Genomic DNA, 27097 nt, shown 5'->3' on the forward strand with positions numbered 1-27097 from the left:
TTGGTCATATCCGTCAAAGGTTTCACAACGCTAGAAAAATTAGCGATAAAACGACGGTAGAAGTTAGCGAAACCCAAGAACTTCTGAAGACTCTTAACTGACGAGGGCTGAGTCCAATCAAGAATAGCTCGGACCTTGACCGGGTCCATCTCCACAGCAGAAGGGGAAAAAATAAACCCCAAAAAGGGAACCTTCTGTACACCAAAGAGACACTTTGAGCCTTTGACAAACAAAGAATTTTCACGCAAAATTTTAAAGACCAACCTGACCTGCTCCACATGCGAGTCCCAATCATCAGAAAAAACCAAAATATCATCCAGATAAACGATCAAAAATTTATCCAGATACTTCCGGAAAATGTCATGCATAAAGGACTGAAAAACTGAAGGCGCATTGGAGAGCCCAAAAGGCATCACCAAGTACTCAAAATGACCTTCGGGCGTATTGAATGCGGTTTTCCATTCATCACCTTGCTTAATGCGCACAAGGTTGTACGCACCACGAAGGTCTATCTTGGTGAACCACTTGGCACCTTTAATTCGGGCAAACAAGTCAGACAACAGCGGCAGAGGATACTGAAATTTGACAGTGATCTTATTTAAAAGCCGATAATCAATACAAGGCCTCAAAGATCCGTCCTTTTTAGCCACAAAAAAGAATCCTGCACCAAGAGGGGAAGAAGACGGACGAATATGTCCTTTCTCCAAAGACTCCTTGATATACGAACGCATAGCGGTATGTTCAGGTACCGACAGATTAAAGAGTCTTCCCTTAGGAAATTTACTGCCTGGAATCAAATCTATAGCACAGTCATAGTCCCTATGAGGAGGCAATGCACTGGACCTGGACTCGCTAAAGACATCCTGATAATCAGACAAATACTCCGGAACTTCCGAAGGCGTAGAAGAAGCAATAGACACAGGCAGGATATCCCCATGAATACCACGACAGCCCCAACTAGAAACTGACATAGCCTTCCAGTCCAGGACGGGATTATGGGTCTGTAACCATGGCAGCCCTAAAACAACCAAATCATGCATTTTATGTAAAACAAGAAAACGTATCACCTCGCGGTGTTCAGGAGTCATGCACATGGTAACCTGTGTCCAATACTGCGGTTTATTTGCTGCCAATGGCGTAGCATCAATACCCCTAAGAGGAATAGGATTTTCTAATGGTTCAAGAGTAAAACCACAGCGCTTAGCAAATGACAGATCCATAAGACTCAGGGCAGCACCTGAATCTACAAACGCCATGACAGGATAAGACGACAGTGAGCAAATCAAAGTTACAGACAGAATAAATTTAGGTTGCAAATTTCCAGCGGTGACCGGACCAACAACCTTAGCTATACGTTTAGAGCATGCTGAGATAACATGTGTAGAATCACCACAGTAGTAGCACAAGCCATTCCGGCGTCTATGAATTTTCCGCTCATTTCTGGTCAGGATTCTATCACATTGCATTAAATCAGGTGTCTGTTCAGACAACACCATGAGGGAATTTGCGGTCTTGCGCTCCCGCAATCGCCGGTCAATTTGAATAGCCAGTGCCATAGCATCATTCAGACCTGTGGGAATGGGAAAACCCACCATAACATCTTTAATGGCATCAGAAAGACCATTTCTAAAATTAGCGGCCAGTGCACACTCGTTCCAATGTGTCAGCACGGACCATTTCCGAAATTTTTGGCAATACACTTCAGCCTCGTCCTGCCCCTGAGACATAGCCAGCAGGGCCTTTTCTGCCTGAATCTCAAGATTGGGTTCCTCATAAAGTAAACCGAGCGCCAGAAAAAACGCATCAATATCAGCCAATGCCGGATCTCCTGGCGCCAGCGAAAAAGCCCAATCTTGAGGGTCACCCCGTAAGAACGAAATAACAATTTTTACTTGCTGAGCGGAGTCTCCAGATGAACAGGGTCTCAGGGACAAAAACAATTTACAATTATTCTTGAAATTCCTAAACTTAAACCTGTCTCCGGAAAACAGTTCAGGAATCGGTATCTTAGGTTCTGACCCATGACTTCTGATAACATAATCTTGTATGCCCTGCACACGAGTAGCCAGCTGGTCCACACTTGTAATCAAGGTCTGGACATTCATGTCTGCAGCAAGCATAAGCCACTCTGAGGTAAAGGGGATGAAGAGAGAAAAAAAAAAAAAAAAAAAAAAAAAATGAGAGAGGAGAAAAAAAAAAACTCAGAATCTTCTTTCTTATAATCCCTCTTTTGCAATGCATTAAACATTTAATATAGGCCTGGCAAACTGTTATGACCCCAATGGCGAGGGTCTCAGAGGAACGTGGAAGTCTGCAAGATACAAAAATCCAGCTCATAGGGCAGTGGTAACTGGGTTGACCATATATCTACTCCTAACGCCAACACTAGAAGTAGCCGGGGGTCATACCTACGTTGATCCTAGATGACTCGCGCCAGCCGAGAATCTAAATACCCCTAGTAGAGGAAAACAAAGACCTCTCTTGCCTCCAGAGAAAGGGACCCCAAAGCAGGATAGAAGCCCCCCACAAATAATAACGGTGAGGTAAGAGGAAATGACAAACACAGAAATGAACCAGGTTTAGCACAGAGAGGCCCGCTAACTAATAGCAGAATATAGAAAGGTAACTTATATGGTCAACAAAAAACCCTATCAAAAATCCACACTGGAAATTCAAGAACCCCCGAACCGTCTAACGGTCCGGGGGGAGAACACCAGCGCCCTAGAGCTTCCAGCAAAAGTCAGGATACAGATTAGGAACAAGCTGGACAAAAATACAAAACCAAAAACAAATAGCAAAAAGCAAAGTAAATGACTTAGCTGAATAACCGGACCAGGATCAGTAGACAAGAGCACAGCAGATTAGCTCTGATAACTACGTTGCCAGGCATAGAACTGAGTGTCCAGGGAGCTTATAAAGCAACGCCCCTAACTAACGACCCAGGTGCGGATAAAAGGAAAGACAGAAAAACCAGAGTCAAAAAACTAGTAACCACTAGAGGGAGCCAAAAAGCAAATTCACAACAGTGAAGCTCATCTGCATACTCGTCAACCTCATCGGGGTTTCCACCTGACTGCAGTTCATCATCATAACCAACTTCAGTGGGCAAATACTCACATTCTATAGCGTCTGGAACATTGGAGAGGTGTTCTCTTCATGGATGAATTCCAGTTTTCACTGTACAGGACTGATGGCAGACTGCGTGTATTGTATTGTGTGGGTGAGCAGTTTGCTGATGTTATGCCTCTGAATTTAATCGTCCATGGTGGTGGTGGGGTTAAGATATGGGCAGGAGTATGTTATGGACAACAAACATAATTGCATTTTGCTAATGCCATTTTGAATGCACAGAGATAACGTGACAAGATCCTGAGGTCCATTGTTGTGCCATTCATCCACGACCATGTTGCAGCATCATAATGTACGGCCCCATGTTGCAAAGCCGAAGTCAACAACCTGATCAACTCTATGTGAAGATGTGTTGCAATACGTGAGGAAAATGGTGGTGACACCAGATACCGATTGGTTTTCTGACCTTCCGGCGCACCCCAATACTGTAAAACTGCAAATTTTAGAGTGGCCTATTGTAGCGAGTCTAAGGCACATCTGTGCAATCATTCTGTCTTATCAGCATCTTGACATGCCACACCTATGAGGTTGATGGATTATCTCAGCAAAGAAGTGCTCACAAACAAAGATTTAAGGTACCTTCACACTGAACAATTTAATAACGATATCGCTAGCGATCCATGACGTTGCAGCGTCCTGGATAGCGATATCGTTGTGTTTGACACGCAGCAGCGATCTGGATCCTGCTGTGACATCGTTGGTCGGAGCAGAAAGGCCAGAACTTTATTTTGTCGCTGGATATCCCGCAGACATCGCTGAATCGGCGTGTGTGACGCCGATTCAGCGATGTCTTCACTGGTAACCAAGGTAAACATCGGGTTACTAAGCGCAGGGCCGCGCTTAGTAACCCGATGTTTACCCTGGTTACCAGTGTAAATGTAAAAAAAACAAAACACTACATACTTACATTCCGGTGTCTGTCGCGTCCCTCGGCGTTCTGCTTCCCTGCACTGTCAGCGCCGGCTGGCCGTAAAGCAGAGCACAGCGGTGACGTCACCGCTTTGCTTTACGGCCGGCGCTCACAGTCAGTGCAGGGAAGCAGAACGCCGGGGGACGCGACAGACACCGGAATGTAAGTATGTAGTGTTTTTTTTTTTTTTTACATTTACACTGGTAACTAGGGTAAACATCGGGTTACTAAGTGCGGCCCTGCGCTTAGTAACCCGATGTTTACCCTGGTTACCGGGGACTTCGGCATAGTTGGTCGCTGGAGAGCTGTCTGTGTGACAGCTCTCCAGTGACCAAACAGCAACGCTGCAGCGATCGGCATCGTTGTCTAGATCGCTGCAGCGTCGCTAAATGTGACGGTACCTTTAGACAAATTTGTGATCAATATTTGAGAAAAAGGGCCTTTTGTGTGCATAGAAAAAGCCTTAGGCTGGTTTCACATTTGCGTTTTTTTGGGTGCGTTTTTGCGGTAAAAAACGCAAAAAAACGCATGGTGAAAAAACGCATGTAAACGCGTGCAAACGCTGCGTTTTTTTGACTCATGCGTTTTTGCATGTGGTGAAAAAAACGCGGCGTTTTGACGCGTTTACATGCATTTTTTCATGCGTTTGCATTTTTTAAACGCATGCTGAGAAATGTGTGACAGCTGCCAATCATCAAAATAAAGTAAAAAACCCACTATAAACAGAAATAATTAGGGTTAGGTTTAGGGTTAGGGTTAGGGATCCTAACCCTAACCCTAACCCTAAGGGATCCTAACCCTAACCCTACCCCTAACCCTAACCCTACCCCTAACCCTACCCCTAACCCTAAGGGATCCTAACCCTAACCCTACCCCTAACCCTAACCCTAACCCTAAGGGATCCTAACCCTAACCCTACCCCTAACCCTACCCCTAACCCTAAGGGATCCTAACCCTAACCCTACCCCTAACCCTAACCCTAAAGGGATTAGGGTTAGGGGTAGGGTTAGGGTTAGGATCCCTTAGGGTTAGGGGTAGGGTTAGGGTTAGGATCCCTTAGGGTTAGGATCCCTTTATCACTTTTATGTTGGGGGGTGGCATATTAGTGTGGTTTCTGGTTTTTTAATATAAAAACGCATGCGTTTTTAACGCAAAAAAACGCATGCACAAAAAAACGCATGCGTCCCCATTGACTTCAATGTATTTTTTGACTCAAAAAAAACGCATGAAAACGCAAGCGTTTTTTTTTGGTCCAAAAAACGCCTCTCAAAAATACTACAGGTTGCATTTCTGAAAATGAACGCATGCAGTAAAAAAAGCATGCGTTTCAAAAAGCGACCAAACGCGTACAACAAAAAACGCATGCGTTTTCAATGTTAAATATAGGGGAAAAAACGCATGCGTTTTTTTGAAAAAAAAAAACGCTGCAGACAAAAACGCAAGTGTGAAACCACCCTTAGACCTTTGAGTTCAACCCATGAAAAATGGGAGAAAAAACAAACGTGTTGCGTGTATAATTTTCTTCAGTGTAGATTATTTATGAGATTTATTTATTTTTCATTCTTTGATAACTGCTTGAAAAGAACACTATTTTGTGCCTAAATTGTAAATGCATAGTCCAGTTGAAATAATAAAAACACTGCCAAAAAATTTAAAAGAAAAATGTTTTTCTTACATCGAACTAACAAAAACATTATGTACTTGCAGATATAATGGTAATCTGCAGGTAAATAGCGTTATAATCATGTTTGGCAGTGTAACCGGAAGAGCAGAAAAGCCCAACAGATAATAACCACCTACTCTTAGATATCAAAGGGAAACTTCCCTCTGAAAAAAAGTATTTTTGTCACACCTAGTTTTTACAGGTACCTGTCAACTACAAAAACACTAATCACCTTCAAATTTACAGGTTGATAGCATTTTAATTATGTCTCACTGGAACAGCGGCTATAGGGAGAAAATGAAGTTACTGTATATTCTCACTGCAGCTGCTCACGTCCAGTCACCGAAGCGGTGCAAGGGGTTCCCGTTCAGTATTACAGTTTTTAAACATACTCATTTCTGAAGGAAGAGTCCTTTTGATCTCTAAAAGTAAGAAGGTGGTTATCTGTAGAGTTTTATCCTACAGGTGATGGAACTCTATTCTACAGATGTTGAGATGGAAGTTAGTAATAGGTGGACTAGGTACCCAAGTTACATATATGCTGGTGATAATTGTGAAGGACACAAAGGCTGGTAAAATTGTTTCAAATTTAGACATTTATTGTTGTATTTCTTAAGTCCTCACTTTAATCTATTAACATTTTTTACATAAAGAGTTTAAATAATTTAAGGTCTTTCCAAGGCATAATTTCTGAGTTAATATTTATAATTTGACCATAATTATATCCTTCTTTAGAAATTAGTTTGCAACAAAGCAAAAGTGTTTATATCTGTCTTAAAATATTTTTTTTTTTTTTTTTATTAAAAAAAACAAGAAATCTTCAAGCCAAAAAGTAGGGGGCATAATTGTATGTGTTATTTCTGGCAGCTGGCAATATGTAGAGCTCAATGAGCAAAATATTGCTGTCATTCTGCATTACCCATGCATTGCAGGCCAATGCAGTTTTTTATAGCTCATTACCTGTCTAGGACATTTACCCTAGTACCCTGATATCGGATGTATAATGCTTGTAAGGTTGCATGGGTAAACATTACCCACAGGGTAAATTCTACTGTGAAATCATGTTTACATCCAATTTTCTTTTTTTCCACAAGACCAAGTGATTTTGAAATGAACAAGATGTCACAGAACCAACCATTTACTGTTTGTTCATTCCATCCACTTCCACATCAGATCAAAGTCTATTAATATCACATTGGATCTATGCAAAATAGGCATGGCAGAAAACAGCCACAGTGAGCAAGATGATGCCATTGATATTGACTACGTTCTTCCAGAGAGGAACTTCTGAGGTGTCTGTCAACTTTGATTCCAGGGCTTTCTTCTCTTCTTCACTAAGTTTTGGAGCCTTCGTGTCCTCGAAACCACAGAACCAGTTGTATGCCTTTCGAAAGCAACTCTTTTTCTTGACTGCATCAAATATAAAAATGAGTGTTAATAGGAAATTGTAAGGTTCAAAGTAGACAATTGCCATATGGTTTTTAAAGAGATTTATATGTGTCACTGTTTAATATTGTGTTCATATTGGTGCTCCATTCACTTAAAGTATACCATAAGAGTGTTCTTTTAGCATAAACCAGGCTCAACATGCCAACTTTTTTGTGGTATGGCATAACAAAGTAGGCTACACCATACTAAGGTATACAGTAACAAAATGTTGATGTTTTTTTCTTACAATGGACAACTTGTCATTGACAAAACCCTCCGTATGCATTGGAATAGATTTCAGTCTCACATTGGAGGTATCATGGGTAAGCGCTTCCTAATCCATACCTCTGACATTCAGATGTGAACAGAGTCATAGTGGGAATACTGATAAAAACAATGGAAACTTGGTGGAATAGAAACCAAGTGATGGTAGAAGAAATCCCATTGATATGAATATTAGGGACATTTATGGAAATATTCAGCAAGTTTAATCTTTAAAAAAATTAAAAAAAAAGTTGAAAAATCCAAATAAAATACAGCTAAATATGAACATACAGTATATAGAAGGAAATACATTATTTTTCAATATAATGTAGTCCTATATGTCTAACCTTCTTCATAATCATTATAATCTTGAGCCTCTTCATTAACCCAGTCACTTGCATCCAGGTCTTCCCTCTCTTCTTTACTGTTTCTTAAAACCCAGCATAAACGGTAAAGCTGCCAATAAAAACATTGTCTATTTATTCATATCAAGCACATATGTGCGCTCAACCAATATAGTTAACATTAGATTAGAATTTAAATTGCCTGTAAAAAGGTATTGCATTATAGGATGCACTTTTTTCTCAAGGGCCAAGGCTAGGAGGATGAGGTGTCCTGGTGGTTCGAGGCTGTGGGCCCTTGGATTTTCGAAAATTTTGGCATTGAGCGGATTCCTCATCGCCCATCTCCTTCCACAGCCACCAGCTTCCTGCAGGAGCGACCATGCCTCATTTCATCGCCACCTCCTCCCCTCCCTGATAAGCTACCGTAAACTCAAACTATCAGACAGACCAACATTTTATTTAAAAAAATAAATACATTTTCCTCCCAAAATTTGGGGTGTGTCTTATATTCCGGTTCGTCTTACAGCTGGCAAAATAGGGTATAAATATAAATATATACAGAGCCTTGCGAAAGTATTCGGCACCCTGGAACTTTTCAACATTTTCCCACATATCATGCTTCAAACAAAGATACCAAATGTAAATTTTTGGTGAAGAATCACCAACAAGTGGAACACAATTGTGAAGGTGAACGACATTGATTGGTTATTTTAAATTTTTGTGGAAATTCAAAAACTGAAAAGTGGGGCGTGCAATATTATTCGGCCCCTTTAAATTAATACTGTGTTGCGCCACCTTTTGCTGCGATTACAGCTGCAAGTCACTTGGGGTTTGTCTCTATCAGTTTTGTACATCGAGAGACTGAAATTCTTGCCCATTCTTCCTTGGCAAACAGCTCGAGCTCAGTGAGGTTTGATGGAGATCGTTTGTGAACAGCAGTTTTCAGCGCTTTCCACAGATTCTCGATTGGATTGAGGTCTGAACATTGACTTGGCCATTCTAACACCTGGATACATTTATTTGTGAACCATTCCATTGTAGATTTTGCTTTATGTTTGGGATCATTGTCTTGTTGGAAGACAAATCTCCGTCCCAGTCTCAGGTCTTTTGCAGACTCCAACAGGTTTTCTTCAAGAATGGTCCTGTATTTGGCTCCATCCATCTTCCCATCAATTTTAACCATCTTCCCTGTCCCTGCTGAAGAAAAGCAGGCCCAAACCATGAAGCTGCCACCACCTTGTTTGACAGTGGCGATGGTGTGTTCAGGGTGATGAGCTGTGTTGCCTTTACGTCAAACATATCGTTTGGCATTGTTGCCAAAAAGTTCAAACTTTTTGGTATCAACACCACTCGCTGTGTTTGAGGGAAGAAGGACGAGTACAACCCCCAAGAACACTGTTCCAACTGTGAAGCATGGTGGGGCAAACATCATACTTTGTTGGTGCCCAGAAACCTGAAAGATCTGGAGAAGATCTGTATGGAGTAGTGGGCCAAAATCCCTGCGGCAGTATGTGCACACTTGGTCAAGAACTACAGGAAAAGTCTGACCTCTATAATTGCAAACAAAGGTTTCTGCACCAAATATTAACTTTTGTTTTCCTATTGTATCAAAAACGTATTTCATGCAATAAAATGCAAATTAATTACAGTATTTTTTGGACCATAAGATGCACTTATTTGGGAGGAAAGTGTGGGATGCGTCTTATGGTCCAAATGTAACATGTGGGTAGGGGGCAGCGGCGAGAGGGATCACACTCGCAGGAGGCAGCAAAAGGTAGCCGCTGCAGGAATCCGGCGCTGGGGAAACCACGTGGTCCCAATGCTTAAAGTGAAGGAATATTCATTAGCTGCATTTACCACATGACTAGTTTACATCAGTAGATAAAACAAAAAAACCTGTAAAAATTTACTTTTAATCATTTCAATTAAGAGTAATTATTCAAAATTCCTTGGAAAATAAAAACTAAGAAAAAGAAACACCTCCCAAGCCCTTAAATAGTGGGGATGGTCAAACAACAATTGTAAAGCAGGTAATTCAGTGAGATTTGGTATATCAATCCTACGCTGACCCTGATATGCCACTTTTATCTGTAATCCTACCTAACAGCGGAGGATGGCACTCTAAGGGTACCGTCACACTATACGATTTACCTACGATCACGACCAGCGATACGACCTGGCCGTGATCGTAGGTAAATCGTAGTGTGGTCGCTGGAGAGCTGTCACACAGACAGCTCTTCAGCGACCAACGATGCCGAGGTCCCCGGGTAACCAGGGTCTAGGCAGGACCGCGCTTAGTAACCCGATGTTTACCCTGGTTACCAGCGTAAAAAAAAACAAACAGCACATACTTACATTCCGGTGTCTGTCCCTTGCCGTCTGCTTCCCGCACTCACTGACTGCCGGCCGTAAAGTGAAAGCACAGCACAGCGGTGACGTCACCGCTGTGTTCTGCTTTCACTTTACGGCCGGCAGTCAGTGAGTGCGGGAAGCAGACGGCAAGGGACCTGACGGACACCGGAATGTAAGTATGTGCTGTTTGTTTTTTTTTTACATTTACGCTGGTAACCAGGGTAAACATCGGGTTACTAAGCACGGTCCTGCGCTTAGTAACCCGATGTTTACCCTGGTTACAAGCGAACGCATCGCTAGATCGGTGTCACACACACCGATCTAGCGATAACAGCGGGAGATCCAGCGACGAAAGAAAGTTCCAAACGATCTGCTATGACGTACGATTCTCAGCAGGATCCCTGATCGCTGCTGCATGTCAGACATAGCGATATCGTAACGATATCGCTGGAACGTCACGAATCGTACCGTCGTAGCGATCGAAATGGCACTGTGTGACGGTACCCTAAGATTCGATGTGGCGACACCGCTATTAGTTGACTTGTAAGGGTTCTAGCCATCAATCAGATACATGTAGGCTTAGATGAATTCCAATGAATTTTGAATAATTACTCTTAATTGAAATAATTAAAAGTTAAATTTTATAAAGGTTTTTTGTTTTCTCTTTTGGTGTTCTTTTCTAAATATATACCCATTAAATATTAACTGGTTTTCGTACTTGATTGTTATGGCAGGGATCCTATCAGGACCACCTAATACAAATAAATGTCTAGTTGAAGTCAGGGAAGTGTTTTCTGAAGCTGAAGTAGACACTAACACATCCAGAAGTCCTAATTTGAGGACCCGCTCAGAACTTCTGGCTGCCTATAAAGAGAATATTAAGTCGTGGTGGGAGGTACAGTTATTAGACAACTACATTAAACAAGTGATTGTCCCTAGAGGGCTGAGAATCAATATTGTCCCAGCATTAAGAAGTAGATAGATCTACAAGTCAACTAGAAAAGTGGGAAAATGAGTCCACAGCCTCATCCCTAAGGTTCATGCGCATCCTCCTAGAGGAAGAAAAGGTGACCTTTGAGCAATCATCAGTAAAACTCAAAGAACAAACTGACGGTGTTTTGAAACATAAAACGGCACCTGACTTCGCAACCAATTAGGACAATCTCAAATCAGCAATTAATAAGTACCAACTAACGCTGAAAGACAGAAAGCATAAAAAAATTATTAGAGACCTTACAGAGTTTAGAGCTGGTATGGAGCTTGGGCAGAGTCTCGAAAATTTTGGCAGTATGGGGACTTGAAATTCCTGGAGACAGCCCTGCATTAGCATTGCAATGCATTATACCCGCCAGTGCTGCACTGACAAAAGCCTCCAGGAATGATCTCCGTAGCTGGTAGACCCGGAGGATGTCATGATGACCTCAAGTTGTCACGGCACCGATTGAACCCTCAAGATGATGTTGTGGGGGTGCCGATCAAATGGTAGAGTAAGCCCTCTCTCAGCCTTCTAAATGCTGCAATTACTATCAATTGCGGCATTTAGAGGGTTATATGACCTGGGGCGTACGTGCACTGCTCCTGGCTGTGACAGCCAAAGCTTGGCTATAAGTTCCGTGCCCTCCTGTGCCCATATAATCGCCATGTTGTAGATTTACACCCCTTCCGGACCATGGCATAAACTTAAATCAAATGTTGTGAATGGGTAAATAGTGACTGTCAATTGTACCAGCAAATGTAAAGCTTTGTAATTTATCTTATCAGAGAAATATTCTTTTTTTCTCCACTTATGAGATATGACCTACTTCATACCATTCCCCTATAACCTGAACTGATTTCTCACTCAGAAATACAGCTGAAATATATGTTCCTCAAGGGAAGACAGGCTGCCAGTTCACTGAGGGATGAGGTTACAGTTGCCCATTGAAGTCTATGGAGAGGAGAGCACAGGGGTGGAAAGCAAGCAGAAATTGCTGATAAGTAGCGAAGGAATCAGATTTCTCTGGTACGGTATATTACAAATTTTAACAGCACACTTGCATATACAGTAAGAAAAATGTGGATTTCTCAGAAATAAGATATCGTAAGGCAGATATCAAGGTATCATTTTAATCAGCTTCCTATCACCTAGAGTCCCATATAGACGGCTTAGGAAAGTTGATCCTACTAGAATATCTTTGTCTTTTTTGGCGATAAAAGTATTTACCGTACATCAATTTTCTTGGCTAATATGGTACCACAATATCATTTTTTATTGTACTTCACGCTACTTGAGAACAGACTCAATAGTTTGGCATTTCAAATAATTTCTTGAGTATAAAAGGACTGCATCTGCCATTGTAATAAAAATAAGCTAATCGATACGTAGCAGTCATGTCAGTAATCTATGGCAATCAAAGCCTTCTACCTAATGGCATCTCTTGCTCCTCTTCTGATTAGTGGGCCCAGCTTGGTAACATGCGTGCGTCACGCTGCAACAATGAAGTAGCATCAGGCCAACCAACGAAAACAGATGATGGAGGGTAGGGGAAGAGAAGGTTCATAGGGATGGGGCCATCCTTTATAACTTCACCATTGTACACCATATTTTCTAAACTTTACAAAGATATTCAACAAATGTATTTATTAAATCTGCACTTGTTTCCATTTTATGATTTCGAATCCATTAAGATGGTAACCTTATTCAGTACTAGAGAGCAATTAATTAAGAGAGGAATGGAAGCACTAACTTTCCAGTGGAAAGACTGGGGAATATCCCAACACAGAGATTAGAACGATTATTTAATTTTGTTATTTAAGAGCAATGCAATTATTTGGTAAAAACAATTGAGATATTTTTACATAGGTTTTAACTGTGAAGTTAAAAATTGTTTTTGTCTATTGATGCCATTGAATGGTATACTATTAATGAATATGAATGACCAATATATTAGATACGTTTTACTCACGTGTTTGTCAGCAATGGGCTTAGTCATGAAGGACACTGCCAATACGATAATGCTGGTTGATGCAAACAGGATCAATGCAAAATATAGATAGTGCACCTTGCAAATGATAGCTGGGCAATTGCTGGGCTTCACACAACTTCCAGTGCCATAAGCAAATTCTGTGATCATCCGTGACAAACCAATAAATAGTCCAATTATTAATCCCCAGAAAGCTCCCTGAATAGAAATAGAAAATAAGTTATTCAGAAGAAATACTTGTGTTATTTGACATGTGTCACAATTTCACACACTGTAATCATGAAGAAAATGGGTTTGTATTTTTCTACCCATTCATACAAGATAACGGATTCTATTCCCTGACTCCACCCGACATGATCATGAACGCTGAACATGCATCTTATTGCCACTAGGTTCAGACAGGTTAAACGGGTTGTCTTGTGTCAGTTGTGTAGGTGGGGTGGGGAACTGGCACATGTGCCCAGGTTACTGAGTGTTGGGTGGGAAGGAAAATACAAAATACTGCCTTAGGCCTCTTTCACAAGTCCGTGTCTCCGGTACATGTGGTGACAGTTTTCACACATACTGGAGACATGTACACACATAGACCTATTCAAATGAATGGGTCTGTGCACATGTCATTGTGTTTCCATGGACCGTGTGCCCCACATGTAGACATGTCCGTTTTTTACCGTCAGCACGGACTTCACACATGCACTTGGAAAACACATTGATGTCTTCCGTGTGACACGCATTGGCACCTGGGAAGAAGCGCTACAGTAAGCGCTGTTCACTGGCGGCAGGTGCTGAAAACGGCTTTCATCATTCTCCCCTGCTCTGCCGGCGGTCAGCGCGAGTGATGAGAGTTACAGTGGGTACCGAAAGTATTCAGACCCCTTTAAATTTTTTACTTTTTATTTCATTGCAGCCATTTGGTAAATTCAAAAAAGTTCATTTTTTTCCTCATTAATGCACCTTTTTTGGGCAGCTGCGGGCTGCTGTTTTTAGGCTGAGGGGGGCCTATATCAATGGCCCCTTACCAGCCTGAGAATACCAGCCCCCAGCTGTGAGCTTTAGCAAGGCTGATTGTCAAAAACGGGGGGGACCCCATGACGTTTTTTTTTAAATTATTTATTTAAATAATTAAAAAAACAGCGTGGGGACCCTTCTATTCTTGATAACCAACCTTGCAGGAGCTGACAGCTGAGGGTTGAAGCTCCCAGCTGTGAGTTTGCCTGGTTGGTTCAAGAAAATAGGGGGAGCCCACGCCGGGTTTTTCATTAATTTATTTCGCTATATTGCAGGCGGCAGCTGAGGAATACCCCAATCATCCGCTCCTGCTGTCGCTGTTATTAGCGGCAGCAAGTATCAGATGATGGGAGTAAGAGTCCCAAAAGCCCCCCACCCAGTGGTGTAGGAAGGGGGGTGCGGGGGGTGGGCTGCCCCGGGCGGCACAATGCGGGGGCGGGTATCAGCGCGGCTGCGCGCACTCATTCTCTGCTCCTTCTTCTCTGCATAGTGAGGACTGGAGCAGAGCGCTGGCAGTGCGAGAAGCCGTGCAGAGAGTTGCTGGCTGCATTGTAGCAGACTAGCAGGGGCACACAGTCACACACGCTGTGACTCACCCCCACACCTGCAGTCAGCAGCAGAAGCATCCGATCCCTCCCCTCCAGCAGAGTCACAGCTCTCACACTGTGAAGAGCCATGGAGGGGCGGGGCTAAATGTCGGGGGTGGAGCCACAGACAAGCAGGGAGAAGAAGGCAGAAAGGATTAAGGAAATATAAAAATCAGAGCGGGAGAGAGAAAAGATGTAAGAAGAGAGACAGAAAACACAACAAAGAAGCAAGACACAGGTGAGAAGTTTATATATATATACATACACTATATATATATATACACTATATAATTGTCTAAGGGTCACACTTCCGTCTTTCTGTCTGTCCTTCTGTCTTTCTTTCTGTCACGGATATTCATTGGTCGCGGCCTCTGCTGCAGTCAGTGCCCGGCGCCCGCTCCTTCCTCCCCACAATCAGTGCCCGCTCCATAATCCCCTCCAGTCACCACTCACACAGGGTTAATAGCAGCGGTAACGGGCCGCGGTGTAACGCACTCCGTTACCGCTGCTATTAACCCTGTGTGTCCCCAACTATTTACTATTGATGCTGCCTATGCCGCATCAATAGTAAAAATATGTCATGTCATGTTAAAAATAATAAAAAAACAAAAAACCTGCTATACTCACCCTCCGTCGCCTTTCCCGCTCCTCGCAACGCTCCGGTGACCGCTCCATGCAAGCGGCAGCTTCCGGTGCCAAGGATGGTATGTGAGAAGGACCTGCCATGACGTCACGGTCATGTGACCGCAACGTCATCACAGGTCCTGAACTCATACCAGCCCTGGGACCGGAAGCTGCCTCGTGCGGTACAGGGCCAGAACTTCATCGGAGGGTGAGTATATGTTTATTTTTTATTTTAAGTCTGTATACTACGTGACTCTGTGCTGTATACTCCGTCACTGGGCAATATACTACGTGGCTGGGCAATATACTACGTGGCTGGGCAATATACTACGTGGCTGGGCAATATACGTGACTGGGCAATATACTACGTGGCTGGGCAATATACTACGTGGCTGGGCAATATACTATGTTGCTGGGCAATATACTACGTGACTGGGCAATATACTGCGTGGCTGGGCAATATACTACGTAGCTCAGCAATATACTATGTGCCTGGGCAATATACTACGTGGCTGGGCAATATACTACGTGGCTGGGCAATATACAACATTGCTGGGCCATATACTCCGTCACTGGGCAATATACTATGTGGCTGGGCAATATACTATGTGGCTGGCCAATATACTATGTGGCTGGCCAATATACTATGTGGCTGGCCAATATACTACGTGGCGGTGTTATATGCTATGTGGGCTGTGCAATATACTACGTGGCTGTGTTATATACTACGTGGCTGTGCTATACGCTATGTTGGCTGTGTTATATACTGCGTGGGCTGTGTTATACACTACGTGGCTGTGCTATATGCTACGTGGGCTGTGTTATATGCTACGTGGGCTGTGTTATATGCTATGTGGCTATGCTATATTTCTCTGCTGTATCATGAATCGTGCTATGTGCTAAAGGGGGGGCCCACTGAGACTCTTTCACCCGGGGCCCTCTAAAACCACGGCCGGCGCTGCAGCTGTTTAACGTTATTGACGTGCGGGCCCGCGCCCGCATGTCAATAGTTAACAACAGCCGCCAGCCATTTGGAGGCTGGCAGCTGAAGCCGGCTGCAGCGCACACGTCGCCGGCTTCTGACGTCATTGTCAGTCGCCGGCGAGTGTGCGCTGCTGGAGGGAGCTCGCCGCATGGAGCGCTGGTCAGGTGAGGAGACTCTGTTTGTTTGTTTTTTTGTTTTTTTGATAAGCTAACGGTGGACACACTGGAGCAATGCTGGAGACACTGGGGCAATGCTGGAGACACTGGGGCAGATTGCTGGACACACTGGGGGCAATGCTGGAGGACACACTGGGGCAATGCTGGACACACTGGGGCAATGCTGTAGACACTGGGGCAATGCTGGAAACACTGGGGCAGATTGCTGGACACACTGGGGGCAATGCTGGAGGACACACTGGGGCTGATGATTGCTGGAGACACTGGGGCAATGCTGACGTCATTGTCAGTCGCCGGCGAGTGCACGCTTCAGCTGCGTGGAGAGACCAGGAGCGCGGTCAGGTAAGCAGAACTTGCTTTTTTTTGCAGTCCCGATCAAGCGTGTTGTCCTGACTATTTTTGGTAACCCTTGTGTGTATTGAGCCAAACTCGGGAACAGCCCAGGGCGGCAAAAGCTCTAGCTACGCCCCTGCCCCCACCTGCTGTCATCGTTCGGACTTTAACCCCTTAGCGACCGCCGATACGCCTTTTAACGGCGGCCGCTAAGGGTACTTAAACCACAGCGCCGTTAATTAACGGCGCTGTGGAAAAAGTCCATAGCGGCCCCCAGAGGCCGATTTTCTCCGGGGTCTCGGCTGCCGAGGGTAGCCGAGACCCCAGAGAACATGATTCGGGGTTTTTTTAACCCACCCCGCATTTGCGATCGCCGGTAATTAACCGTTTACCGGCGATCGCAAAAAAAAAAAAAAAAAGCGATCTCTTTTTAATTTCTCTGTCCTCCGATGTGATCGCACATCGGAGGACAGAGAAAAGGGGTCCCAGGTGGTCCCCCAATACTCACCTAGCTCCCCCGATGCTCCTCGTGTCTCCCGGGAGAATCTTTGGGGTCTCGGCTGCCGGGGGTAGCCGAGACCCCAAAGAGCATGATCGGGGTCGGTATTACCGACCCCTGTTTTGCGATCGCCGGTAATTAACTGTTTACCGGTGACCGCAAAAAAAAAAAAAAAAAAAGTAAAGTGTAATTCTCTGTCCTCTGATGTGATCGCACATCAGAGGAGAGAGAAATAGGGGGAATCGGGGACCCTAGCATACTCACCTAGGTCCCTGGATCCTCTTGCTGCTCCTCCTGGCCGCCGGCAGAAGAACATGGCGGACGCATGCCCAGTGCGCCTGCCATCTGTCTCCATCTGCCGGCCGGCAGGAGAACAGCAGTTGGGGCTAAAATTAGGGTTAGGGTTAGGGGTAGGGTTAGGGTTAGGGGTAGGGTTAGGGGTAGGGTTAGGGGTAGGGTTAGGGGTAGGGGTAGGGTTAGGGTTAGGGTTAGGGGTAGGGCTAGGAGTAGGGCTAGGGTTAGGGGTAGGGTTAGGGCTAGGGTTAGGGCTAGGGTTGGGGCTAAATTTAGGGTTAGGGTTGGGGCTAAATTTAGGGTTAGGGTTGGGGCTAAATTTAGGGTTAGGCTTCTTTCACACTTACGTCGGTACGGGGCCGTCGCAACTTTAGTTTTTCAACGCATCCGCTGCCCAATCTATGTCCTGGGGAGGAGGGGGCGGAGTTACGGCCATGCATGCGCGGTCAGAAATGGCGGATGCGACGTACAAAAAAAGTTTCATTGAACTTTTTTTGTGCCGACGCTCCGCCAAAACACAACTGATCCAGTGCACGACGGACGCGACATGTGGCCATCCGTCACGATCCGTCGGCAATACAAGTCTATGGGCAAAAAACGCATCCTGCGGGCACATTTGCAGGATCCGTTTCTTGTCCAAAACGACGGATTGCGACGGAATGCCAAACGACGCAAGTGTGAAAGTAGCCTTAGGGCTAGGGTTAGGTTTGGGGCTAAAGTTAGGGCTAGGGTTGGGGCTAAGGTTAGGGTTAGAGTTGGGATTAGGGTTAGGGTTTGGATTAGGGTTGGTATTAGGGTTAGGGTTGGCATTAGGGTTACGCTTGGGATTAGGGTTAGGTTTGGGATTAGGGTTAAGGTTAGGGTTGTGATTAGGGGTGTATTGGGATTAGGGTTAGGCTTGAGGTTAGGGTTGAGATTAGGATTAGGGGTGTGTTGGATTTAGGGTTTTGATTAGGGTTATGGTTAGGGTTGACATTAGGGTTGTTTTGGGGTAAGGGTTGTGATTATGGTTAGGGTTAGTGATTAGGATTATGGATCAGGTTGGGATTAGGGTTAGGGGTGTGTTGGGGTTAGGGTTGGAGCTAGAATTGGGGGGTTTCCACTGTTTAGGTACATCAGGGGGTCTCCAAACACGACAGCCAATTTTGCGCTCAAAAAGTCAAATGGTGCTACCTCCCTTCTGAGCTCTGCCGTGCGCCCAAACAGTGGTTTACCCCCACATATGGGGTACCAGCATACTCAGGACAAATTGGACAACAACTTTTGGGGTCCAATTTCTCTTGTTACCCTTGTGAAAATAAAAACTTGGGGGCTAAAAAATCTTTTTTGTGGAAAAAAATTTTTTTTATTTTCACGGCTCTGCATTATAAACTTCTGTGAAGCACTTGGGCATTCAAGGTTCTCACCACACATCTAGATAAGTTCCATGGGGGGTCTAGTTTCCAAAATGGGGTCACTTGTGGGGGATTTCTACTGTTTAGGCACATCAGGGGCTCTCCAAACGCGACATGGCGTCCGATCTCAATTCCAGCCAATTCTACATTGAAAAAGTAAAACGGCACTCCTTCTCTTCCAAGCTCTGCGGTGCGCCCAAGCAGTGGTTTACCCCCACATATTGGGTATCGACGTACTCAGGAGAAATTGCACAACAACTTTAGTGGTCTAATTTCTCCTGTTACCCTTGTGAAAATAAAAATTTGTGGGCAAAAAGATCATTTTTGTAGAAAAAATGCAAATTTTTTTTTTCACGGCTCTACGTTATAAACTTCTGTGAAGCACATGGGGGTTCAAAGTGCTCGCCACACATCTAGATAAGTTCCTTAAGGGGTCTAGTTTCCAAAATGGTGTCACTTGTGGGGGTTTCCACTGTTTAGGCACATCAGGGGCTCTCCAAACGCGACATGGCGTCCAATCTCAATTCCAGCCAATTCTACATTGAAAAAGTAAAACGGCGCTCCTTCACTTCCAAGCTCTGCGGTGCGCCCAAACAGTGGTTTACCCTCACATATGGGGTATCGACGTATTCAGGAGAAATCGCACAACAACTTTTCTGGTCTAATTTCTCCTGTTACCTTGTGAAAATAAGAATTTGTGGGCGAAAAGATCATTTTTGTGTAAACAAAAGCGATTTTTTATTTTCACGGCTCTACGTTATAAACTTCTGTGAAGCACTTGGGGGTTCAAAGTGCTCACCACACATCTAGATAAGTTCCATAAGGGGTCTAGTTTCCAAAATGGTGTCACTTGTGGGGAGTTTCCACTGTTTAGGCACATCAGGGGCTCTCTAAACGTGACATGGCGTCCGATCTCAATTCCAGCCAATTCTGCATTGAAAAAGTCAAACGGCGCTCCTTCACTTCTAAGTTCTGCGGTGTGCCCTAACAGTGGTTTACCCCCACATATGGGGTATTGGCGTATTCAGGAGAAATTGCATAACAAAATTTATGGTTACATTTCTGTTTTTACACTTGTGAAAATAAAAAAAATGGTTCTGAATTAAGATGTTTGCAAAAAAAAGTTAAATGTTCATTTTTTCCTTCCACATTGTTTCAGTTCCTGCAGTGGCGTAGGAAGGGGGGTGCGGGGGGGCGGTCCGCCCCGGGCGGCACAATGCAGGGGGCGGCCGGCGCTGCAGAAGAAAAAAAAAAAAAAAGACGCCCCTTTAAATCTTCGGGCGGCGCCGTCCGCCGCCACGACCAGGGCCAGCTCCCCCCACCACCGGACCCCGCCCCCCGCTCTATACTCACCTCTCCTGGTTCCTGCGGCGCCGGCAGCTGCAGCGTCCTCTGACTCTGCGACGTCTCAGAGCAGAGGGCGCGATGACGTCACTACTGTGCGCGCCGCTCTGCCTCTCTGTCCTGAGTGTCGCAGAGCCGGAGAGACGCTGACTGCACCGGACCTGCGCTAGGAACGGGAGAGGTGAGGATTTTACTTTTTTTTTTTTTTCTTTATGTCTGACTGTCTGGGGCTGGGGCAATGCTGGACACACTGGGGCAATACTGGAGACCATGGGGCAGATTGCTGGACACACTGGGGCAGTACTGGAGACCATGGGGCAGATTGCTGGACACACTGGGGCAATACAGGAGACTATGGGGCAGAATGCTGGACACACTGGGGCAGTACAGGAGACTATGGGGCAGATTGCTGGACACACTGGGGCAATACAGGAGACCATGGGGCAGATTGCTGGACACACTGGGGCAATACATGAGACCATGGGGCAGATTGCTGGACACACTGGGGCAATACATGAGACCATGGGGCAGATTGCTGGACACACTGGGGCAATACAGGAGACTATGGGGCAGAATGCTGGACACACTGGGGCAATACTGGAGACCATGGGGCAGATTGCTGGACACACTGGGGCAATACAGGAGACCATGTGGCAGAATGCTGGACACACTGGGGCAATACAGGAGACCATGGGGCAGATTGCTGGACACTGGGGCAATACTGGAGACCATGGGGCAGAATGCTGGACACCCTGGGGCAATACAGGAGACCATGTGGCAGAATGCTGGACACACTGGGGCAATACAGGAGACCATGGGGCAGATTGCTGGACACACTGGGGCAATACAGGAGACAATGTGGCAGAATGCTGGACACACTGGGGCAATACAGGAGACCATGGGGCAGATTGCTGGACACACTGGGGCAATACTGGAGACCATGGGGCAGAATGCTGGACACACTGGGGAAATACTGGAGACCATGGGGCAGAATGCTGGACACACTGGGGAAATACTGGAGACCATGGGGCAGATTGCTGGACACACTGGGGCAATACAGGAGACAATGTGGCAGAATGCTGGACACACTGGGGCAATACAGGAGACCATGGGGCAGATTGCTGGACACACTGGGGCAATACTGGAGACCATGGGGCAGAATGCTGGACACACTGGGGAAATACTGGAGACCATGGGGCAGAATGCTGGACACACTGGGGCAATACAGGAGACTATGGGGCAGATTGCTGGACACACTGAATACTGGAGACCATGGGGCAGATTTCAGGACACATTGAGGCAATGCTGGAGACCCTGGGCAGACTTCTGGACATACTGGGGCAATACTGGAGACCATGGGGCAGATTGCTGGACACACCGGGGCAATACTGGAGACCATGGGGCAGAATGCTGGACACACTGGGGCAATACAGGAGACCATGGGGCAGATTGCTGGATACACCGGGGCAATACTGGAGACCATGGGGCAGAATGCTGGACACACTGGGGCAATACAGGAGACCATGGGGCAGATTGCTGGACACACTGGGGCAATACTGGAGACCCTGGGGCAGATTTCTGGACACATTGAGGCAATGCTGGAGACCCTGGGGCAGACTTCTGGACACACTGGGGCAATGCTGGACACTGGGGCAGATTGCTGGACACACTGGGGGTAATATGCTGGACACACTGGGGCAATGCTGGACACTGGGGGTAATATGCTGGACACACTGGGGCAGACTGCTGGACACACTGGGGAAAGGCTGGACACTGGGGCAGATTGCTGGACACACTGGGGGCAGTGCTGGACATACTGGGGCAGATTGCTGGACACACTGGGGGTAATATGCTGGACACACTGGGGCAGATTGCTGGACAACATGGGGGTAATATGCTGGACACACTGGGGCAGATTGCTGGACAACATGGGGGTAATATGCTGGACACACTGGGGGCAGGACTTGAGGCATGGGCAGAATGTAGATACGGGGCATGATTGGAGACACGGGGCAGGATTGGATCATGGGGCAGGACGGATACGATGGAGGCTGGTGGGGCAGGATGTGGAGATCATATGGGGTAGAATGGATACTCATGAGGGCAGGATGCGAGAACATATGGCTGGAGCCAGGAATGAGAAACGGGGCCAGGGTGGGGAATATTATTACCATAGGGGCTAATTAAGGGATATTATTACTGCAGTGATGTATTTATTTTATTTTTTGAGTATACTGTTTTAAATGGGGGGGCGGTCCTGTTACTGTGCAGAGTGACACTATATCACCTTTTTTTCTTCATGTGATGTAATGTAGAAGTTGTGAAAAATTAAGTAATGTGTTCTGCAAGCGGAGCTCGAGATAACTGTGTTATTTCCTGCAGAAATGAGTCCTGGCTGGAAGGAATGATGGCGGTCTGTGCTGGCTGAAAGATGAAGGACTTCACCTAGAGACGTCACTGGTGAGTCAGTGTTACCTATACACTGACACTATACACTGTATACTATATAGAGGTCCTGTGTATAATGTCACCAGTGATCTCTGTATTACCTCTACACAGACACTGCATACTAAGTACAGATCTCCTGTGAATACTGGCACTTATGGTGATAGTATTGTGGGTTTTTTTTTATTACTGATCAGTATTGTAGTATTCAGTCACTATGTGGTGGTAATATGTGGTCTGGAAATGGTGTTGTGGTATTTGTCCCTTGTATGTAGTATTATTCGGTCACTATGTGGCCTGGTCATGGTGTGGTGGTATTAAGTCACAGGTGTGGCATGTGGGGGTGACACCATTAGGCCCAGTTTAAGTTCTACAAAACAGGAAAACCGTTTTTGGTAACCTTTGTGTGTATTGAGCCGGGGGGGGGGGGGGGAGCGCCAAACTCGGGAACAGCCCCGGGCGGCAAAAGCTCTAGCTACGCCTCTGAGTTCCTGTGAAGCACGTAAAGGGTTAATAAACTTCTTGAATGTGGTTTTGAGAACCTTGAGGGGTGTAGTTTTTAGAATGGTGTCACACTTCATTATTTTCTATCATATAGACCCCTCAAAATGACTTCAAATGTGATGTGGTCCCTAAAAAAAAATGGTGTTGTAAAAATGAGAAATTGCTGGTCAACTTTTAACCCTTATAACTCCCTAACAAAAAAAAATTTTGTTTCCAAAATTGTGCTGATGTAAAGTAGACATGTGGGAAATGTTATTTATTAACTATTTTTCATGACATATCTCTCTGATTTAAGGGCATAAAAATACAAAGTTTGAAAATTGCTAAATTTTAAAATTTTTTGCCATGTTTCCGTTTTTTTCATAAATAATCGCAAGTAATATCGAAGAAATGTTACCACTAACATGAAGTACAATATGTCACGAAAAAACAATATCAGAATCAGTGGGATCCGTTGAAGCGTTCCAGAGTTATAACCTCATAAAGTGACAGTGGTCAGAATTGCAAAAATTGGCCTGGTCATTAAGTACCAAATTGGCTCTGTCACTAAGGGGTTAATATACAGTGGGTACAGAAAGTATTCAGACCCTGTTACATTTTTCACTCTTTTTTTAATTTACCAAATGGCTGCAATGAAGCAAAGTTTTTTTTTTTTTCTCATTAATGTACACTCTGCACCCCATCTTGAATGAAAACAAACAGAAATTATTATGGAGGCCACTGTGCTGTTAGGAACCTTCAGTACTGCAGTACTGCAGAAATTCTGTTGTAACCTTGGCCAGATCTGTGCCTTGCCACAATTCTGTCTCTGAGCTCCTTGGCCAGTTCCTTTGACCTCATGATTCTCATTTGGTCTGACATGCACTGTGAGCTGTAAGGTCTTATATAGACAGGTGTGTGCCTTTCCAAATCAAGTCCGATCAGTTTAATTAAACACAGCTGGACTCCAAAGAAGAAGAAGAACCATCTCAAGGAGGATCACAAGGAAATGGACATCATGTGACTTAAATATGAGTGTCTGAGCAAAGGGTCTGAATACTTATGACCATGTGATATTTCAGTTTGTTTTTTTTATAAATTTGCAAAAATTTCTACATTTGTTTTTTTCAGTCAAGATGGGGTGGACAGTGTACATTAATGAGAAAAAAATGAACTTTTTTTGAATTTACCAAATGGCTGCAATGAAACAAAGAGTGAAAAATTTAAAGGGGTATGTATACTTTCCGTACCTACTGTAACTCTCATCATTCTTCTCTGCTCGCTCTGAGAGCCATCTTCAGCACCTGCCGCCGGGGAACAGCACTTACTGTAGCGCTTCTTCCGCGGCGGCTGTCCGTGTGATACTGATGCGGCACACGGTTGCCACATGTGTGCTGCAAGTATTACACACACAGACACGGTTATCTCCGGTACCGGTTTCTCCAGGTAACGGAAATAAATGGACGTCTGAATTCGGCCTTAGTCCAAGATACAGGACTGGAGCAACAAACTAAACGTTTGCTTCAGATGAAAAAGTCTCACTATGGTTCTGCTCATGAAGACAATCCCTGTCCATATGCCCCATTAATCTAAGAGCAGAGCAGAACTGGTGTACAGTATTTCAGATGCCAATGTAATACACAGATGGCCATTCATCTGCATGACCTCAATATAAAGGAATGGGGAATGTAAGGCTGTGTTCACACATTGCATTTTTGCAGCATTTTTTCAGCATTTTTTCACCCGTAGAAAGCAATGGGTAAGTGCAAAAAAGCAGCAAAAACGCAGGTATCAAGTTTTGCTGCTTTTTTGTGCAAAATCCTGAGGAAGTTGAAAAATGTTTGTGTATGCACTTAAACTTTATCACCATGCACAAGAGACAAATGTACCCTGACAAAAACGCAGCAAATACGCAGCAGAAAATGCAGCAAAAACTCAGGAAAACCCGCTTTTTGAAAGCAGCTTCTTTACTGACAAGAGAGCAGGTTTTGCCTGTAGAAACAAAAATGCAATGTGCGAACATAGCCTGAGGCTGACTGTGGTTATTCCTGTTGCAAAATCTGGCAATGCTGGATTCATGATTCTATACTAAAAAGAGCCATCTCTGATGTGATGTCTTTTTAAAAATTCTGCCTGTATTTTTGGTAGCTGTGAAAGTTTTTGACCCACCCCTCCCCCCTCAAATCTGTGATGTGTCTTTTACTGGGCTGTATTTTGCCGTTTCAATACAATCAGTGTTTTATCAGCAATAGATTATCACTACAGGACAACTGTCCTCCTGTCACCTAGTCCAGCCACTCTCCCAGCACTGATTATCAGCTCTCTGTAACTATACAATGTACACAGAAAGCTCAACAACTGAGCTCTGCTAGATGTGCAGCAGGGAAAACTGTGACTCTATCATAACTGCTGCACCCACTAAACTAAGTGATAAATTGACGGAATCAGGGTCTATGTCTCTACCTTATGCTGCTGTCAGATTACAAAACAAAACCTGCTGACAGATTCCCTTTAATCACTTGCTGTAATGTATAATCTGTATAATTCTACTCTGCTTCGTTTGAAAGCTATAGGTAATTAATGTCTTTAACTTTTAAATGGCTCGAAACAACCATAAGGATGCAAAAATGTTCACAAGCTTAACAATTAAATTAGTGCTTAAAAAAACACAATAGGCCAGATGTACTAATACTGTGCAATAGAAAATGTTAACTTCAACTAAGTCTGAAAATGCCCCAAATGTATCACTTTGTTTCATGATGGGTAATAAGTTTGGTGCATCTTTAGATATTTTTATACAGGAAAGATATATATCTTGGTACCGTGTTAGCCAGTAGATAGAGGTATGAACCACTGAGGACTCAATTCTAAATATTTTGAGATACTTTTGTCTAATTTGACACCATCTATTAGTTATCTTACTATGTGCCAATCATTGTCATATGTTGTAGCATCTCTCTCCTCTAATTGTACCTTCACACATAACAATTTTTGTGACGTAGCAACGATCCCGCTAACGATCTCGTTATGTGTGACAGCGACCAACGATCAGGCCCCTGCTGGGAGATCGTTGGTCACTGGGGAATGATCAGGACCTTTTTTTGGTCGCTGATCTCCCGCTGTCATCGCTGGATCGGCGTGTGTGACGCCGATCCAGCGATGTGTTCACTGGTAACCAGGGTAAATATCGGGTTACTAAGCGCAGGGCCGCGCTTAGTAACCTGATATTTACCCTGGTTACGATTGTAAACGTTAAAAAAAAAAAAAACAGTACATACTCACATTCTGATATCTGTCACGTCCCCCGCCATCAGCTTCCCGCACTGACTGTGTCAGCGCCGGCCGTAAAGCAGAGCACAGCGGTGACGTCACCGCTGTGCTTTGCTTTACGGCCGGCGCTGACAGTCAGTGCGAGAAGCTGACGGCGGGGGACGTGACAGATATCGGAATGTGAGTATGTACTGTTTTTTTTTTTCACTTTTACAATGGTAACCAGGGTAAATATCGGGTTACTAAGCGTGGCCCTGCGCTTAGTAACCCGATATTTACCCTGGTTACCCGGGAACTTCGGCATCGTTGAAGACAGTTTCAATGATGCCGAAGTCATTCCCCTGATCGTTGGTCGCTGGAGAGAGAGAGCTGTCTGTGTGACAGCTCCCCAGCGACCACACAACGACTTACCAACGATCACGGCCAGGTCGTATCGCTGGTTGTGATCGTTGGTAAGTCGTTTAGTGTAACGGTACCTTAAGGCCTAACTTCTTACCAAGTGCAGCCCACAAAGTGATCAAAACACTTAATAAATGTTGTACAAGACAATGAATGTCCCTAGAGCAAATTGCACTATAAAATCTAGTGCATTTAGTTCAGTA

The 27097-nt window shown here is 44.7% G+C and overlaps 1 protein-coding gene across 1 annotated transcript in view; it reads right to left on the reverse strand.

Annotated features, from left to right (window-relative positions):
* Positions 1-6280: 6280 nt before the first annotated feature.
* SLC5A1 (solute carrier family 5 member 1) overlaps positions 6281-27097 on the reverse strand; it is a 149147-nt gene continuing 128330 nt past the window's right edge. Inside the window, exons 13-15 of the mRNA XM_069757633.1 lie at positions 13036-13251; positions 7742-7850; positions 6281-7112 (exon numbers count right to left, since the gene is read on the reverse strand). Of these exons, the coding sequence (XP_069613734.1) occupies positions 6904-7112; positions 7742-7850; positions 13036-13251 (534 nt within the window). The 3' untranslated portion in view covers positions 6281-6903. The remainder of the gene's footprint in view (positions 7113-7741; positions 7851-13035; positions 13252-27097) is intronic.

The sequence above is a fragment of the Ranitomeya imitator genome, chromosome 1 (assembly GCF_032444005.1).
Source record: "Ranitomeya imitator isolate aRanImi1 chromosome 1, aRanImi1.pri, whole genome shotgun sequence".
Lineage (NCBI taxonomy): Eukaryota > Metazoa > Chordata > Amphibia > Anura > Dendrobatidae > Ranitomeya > Ranitomeya imitator.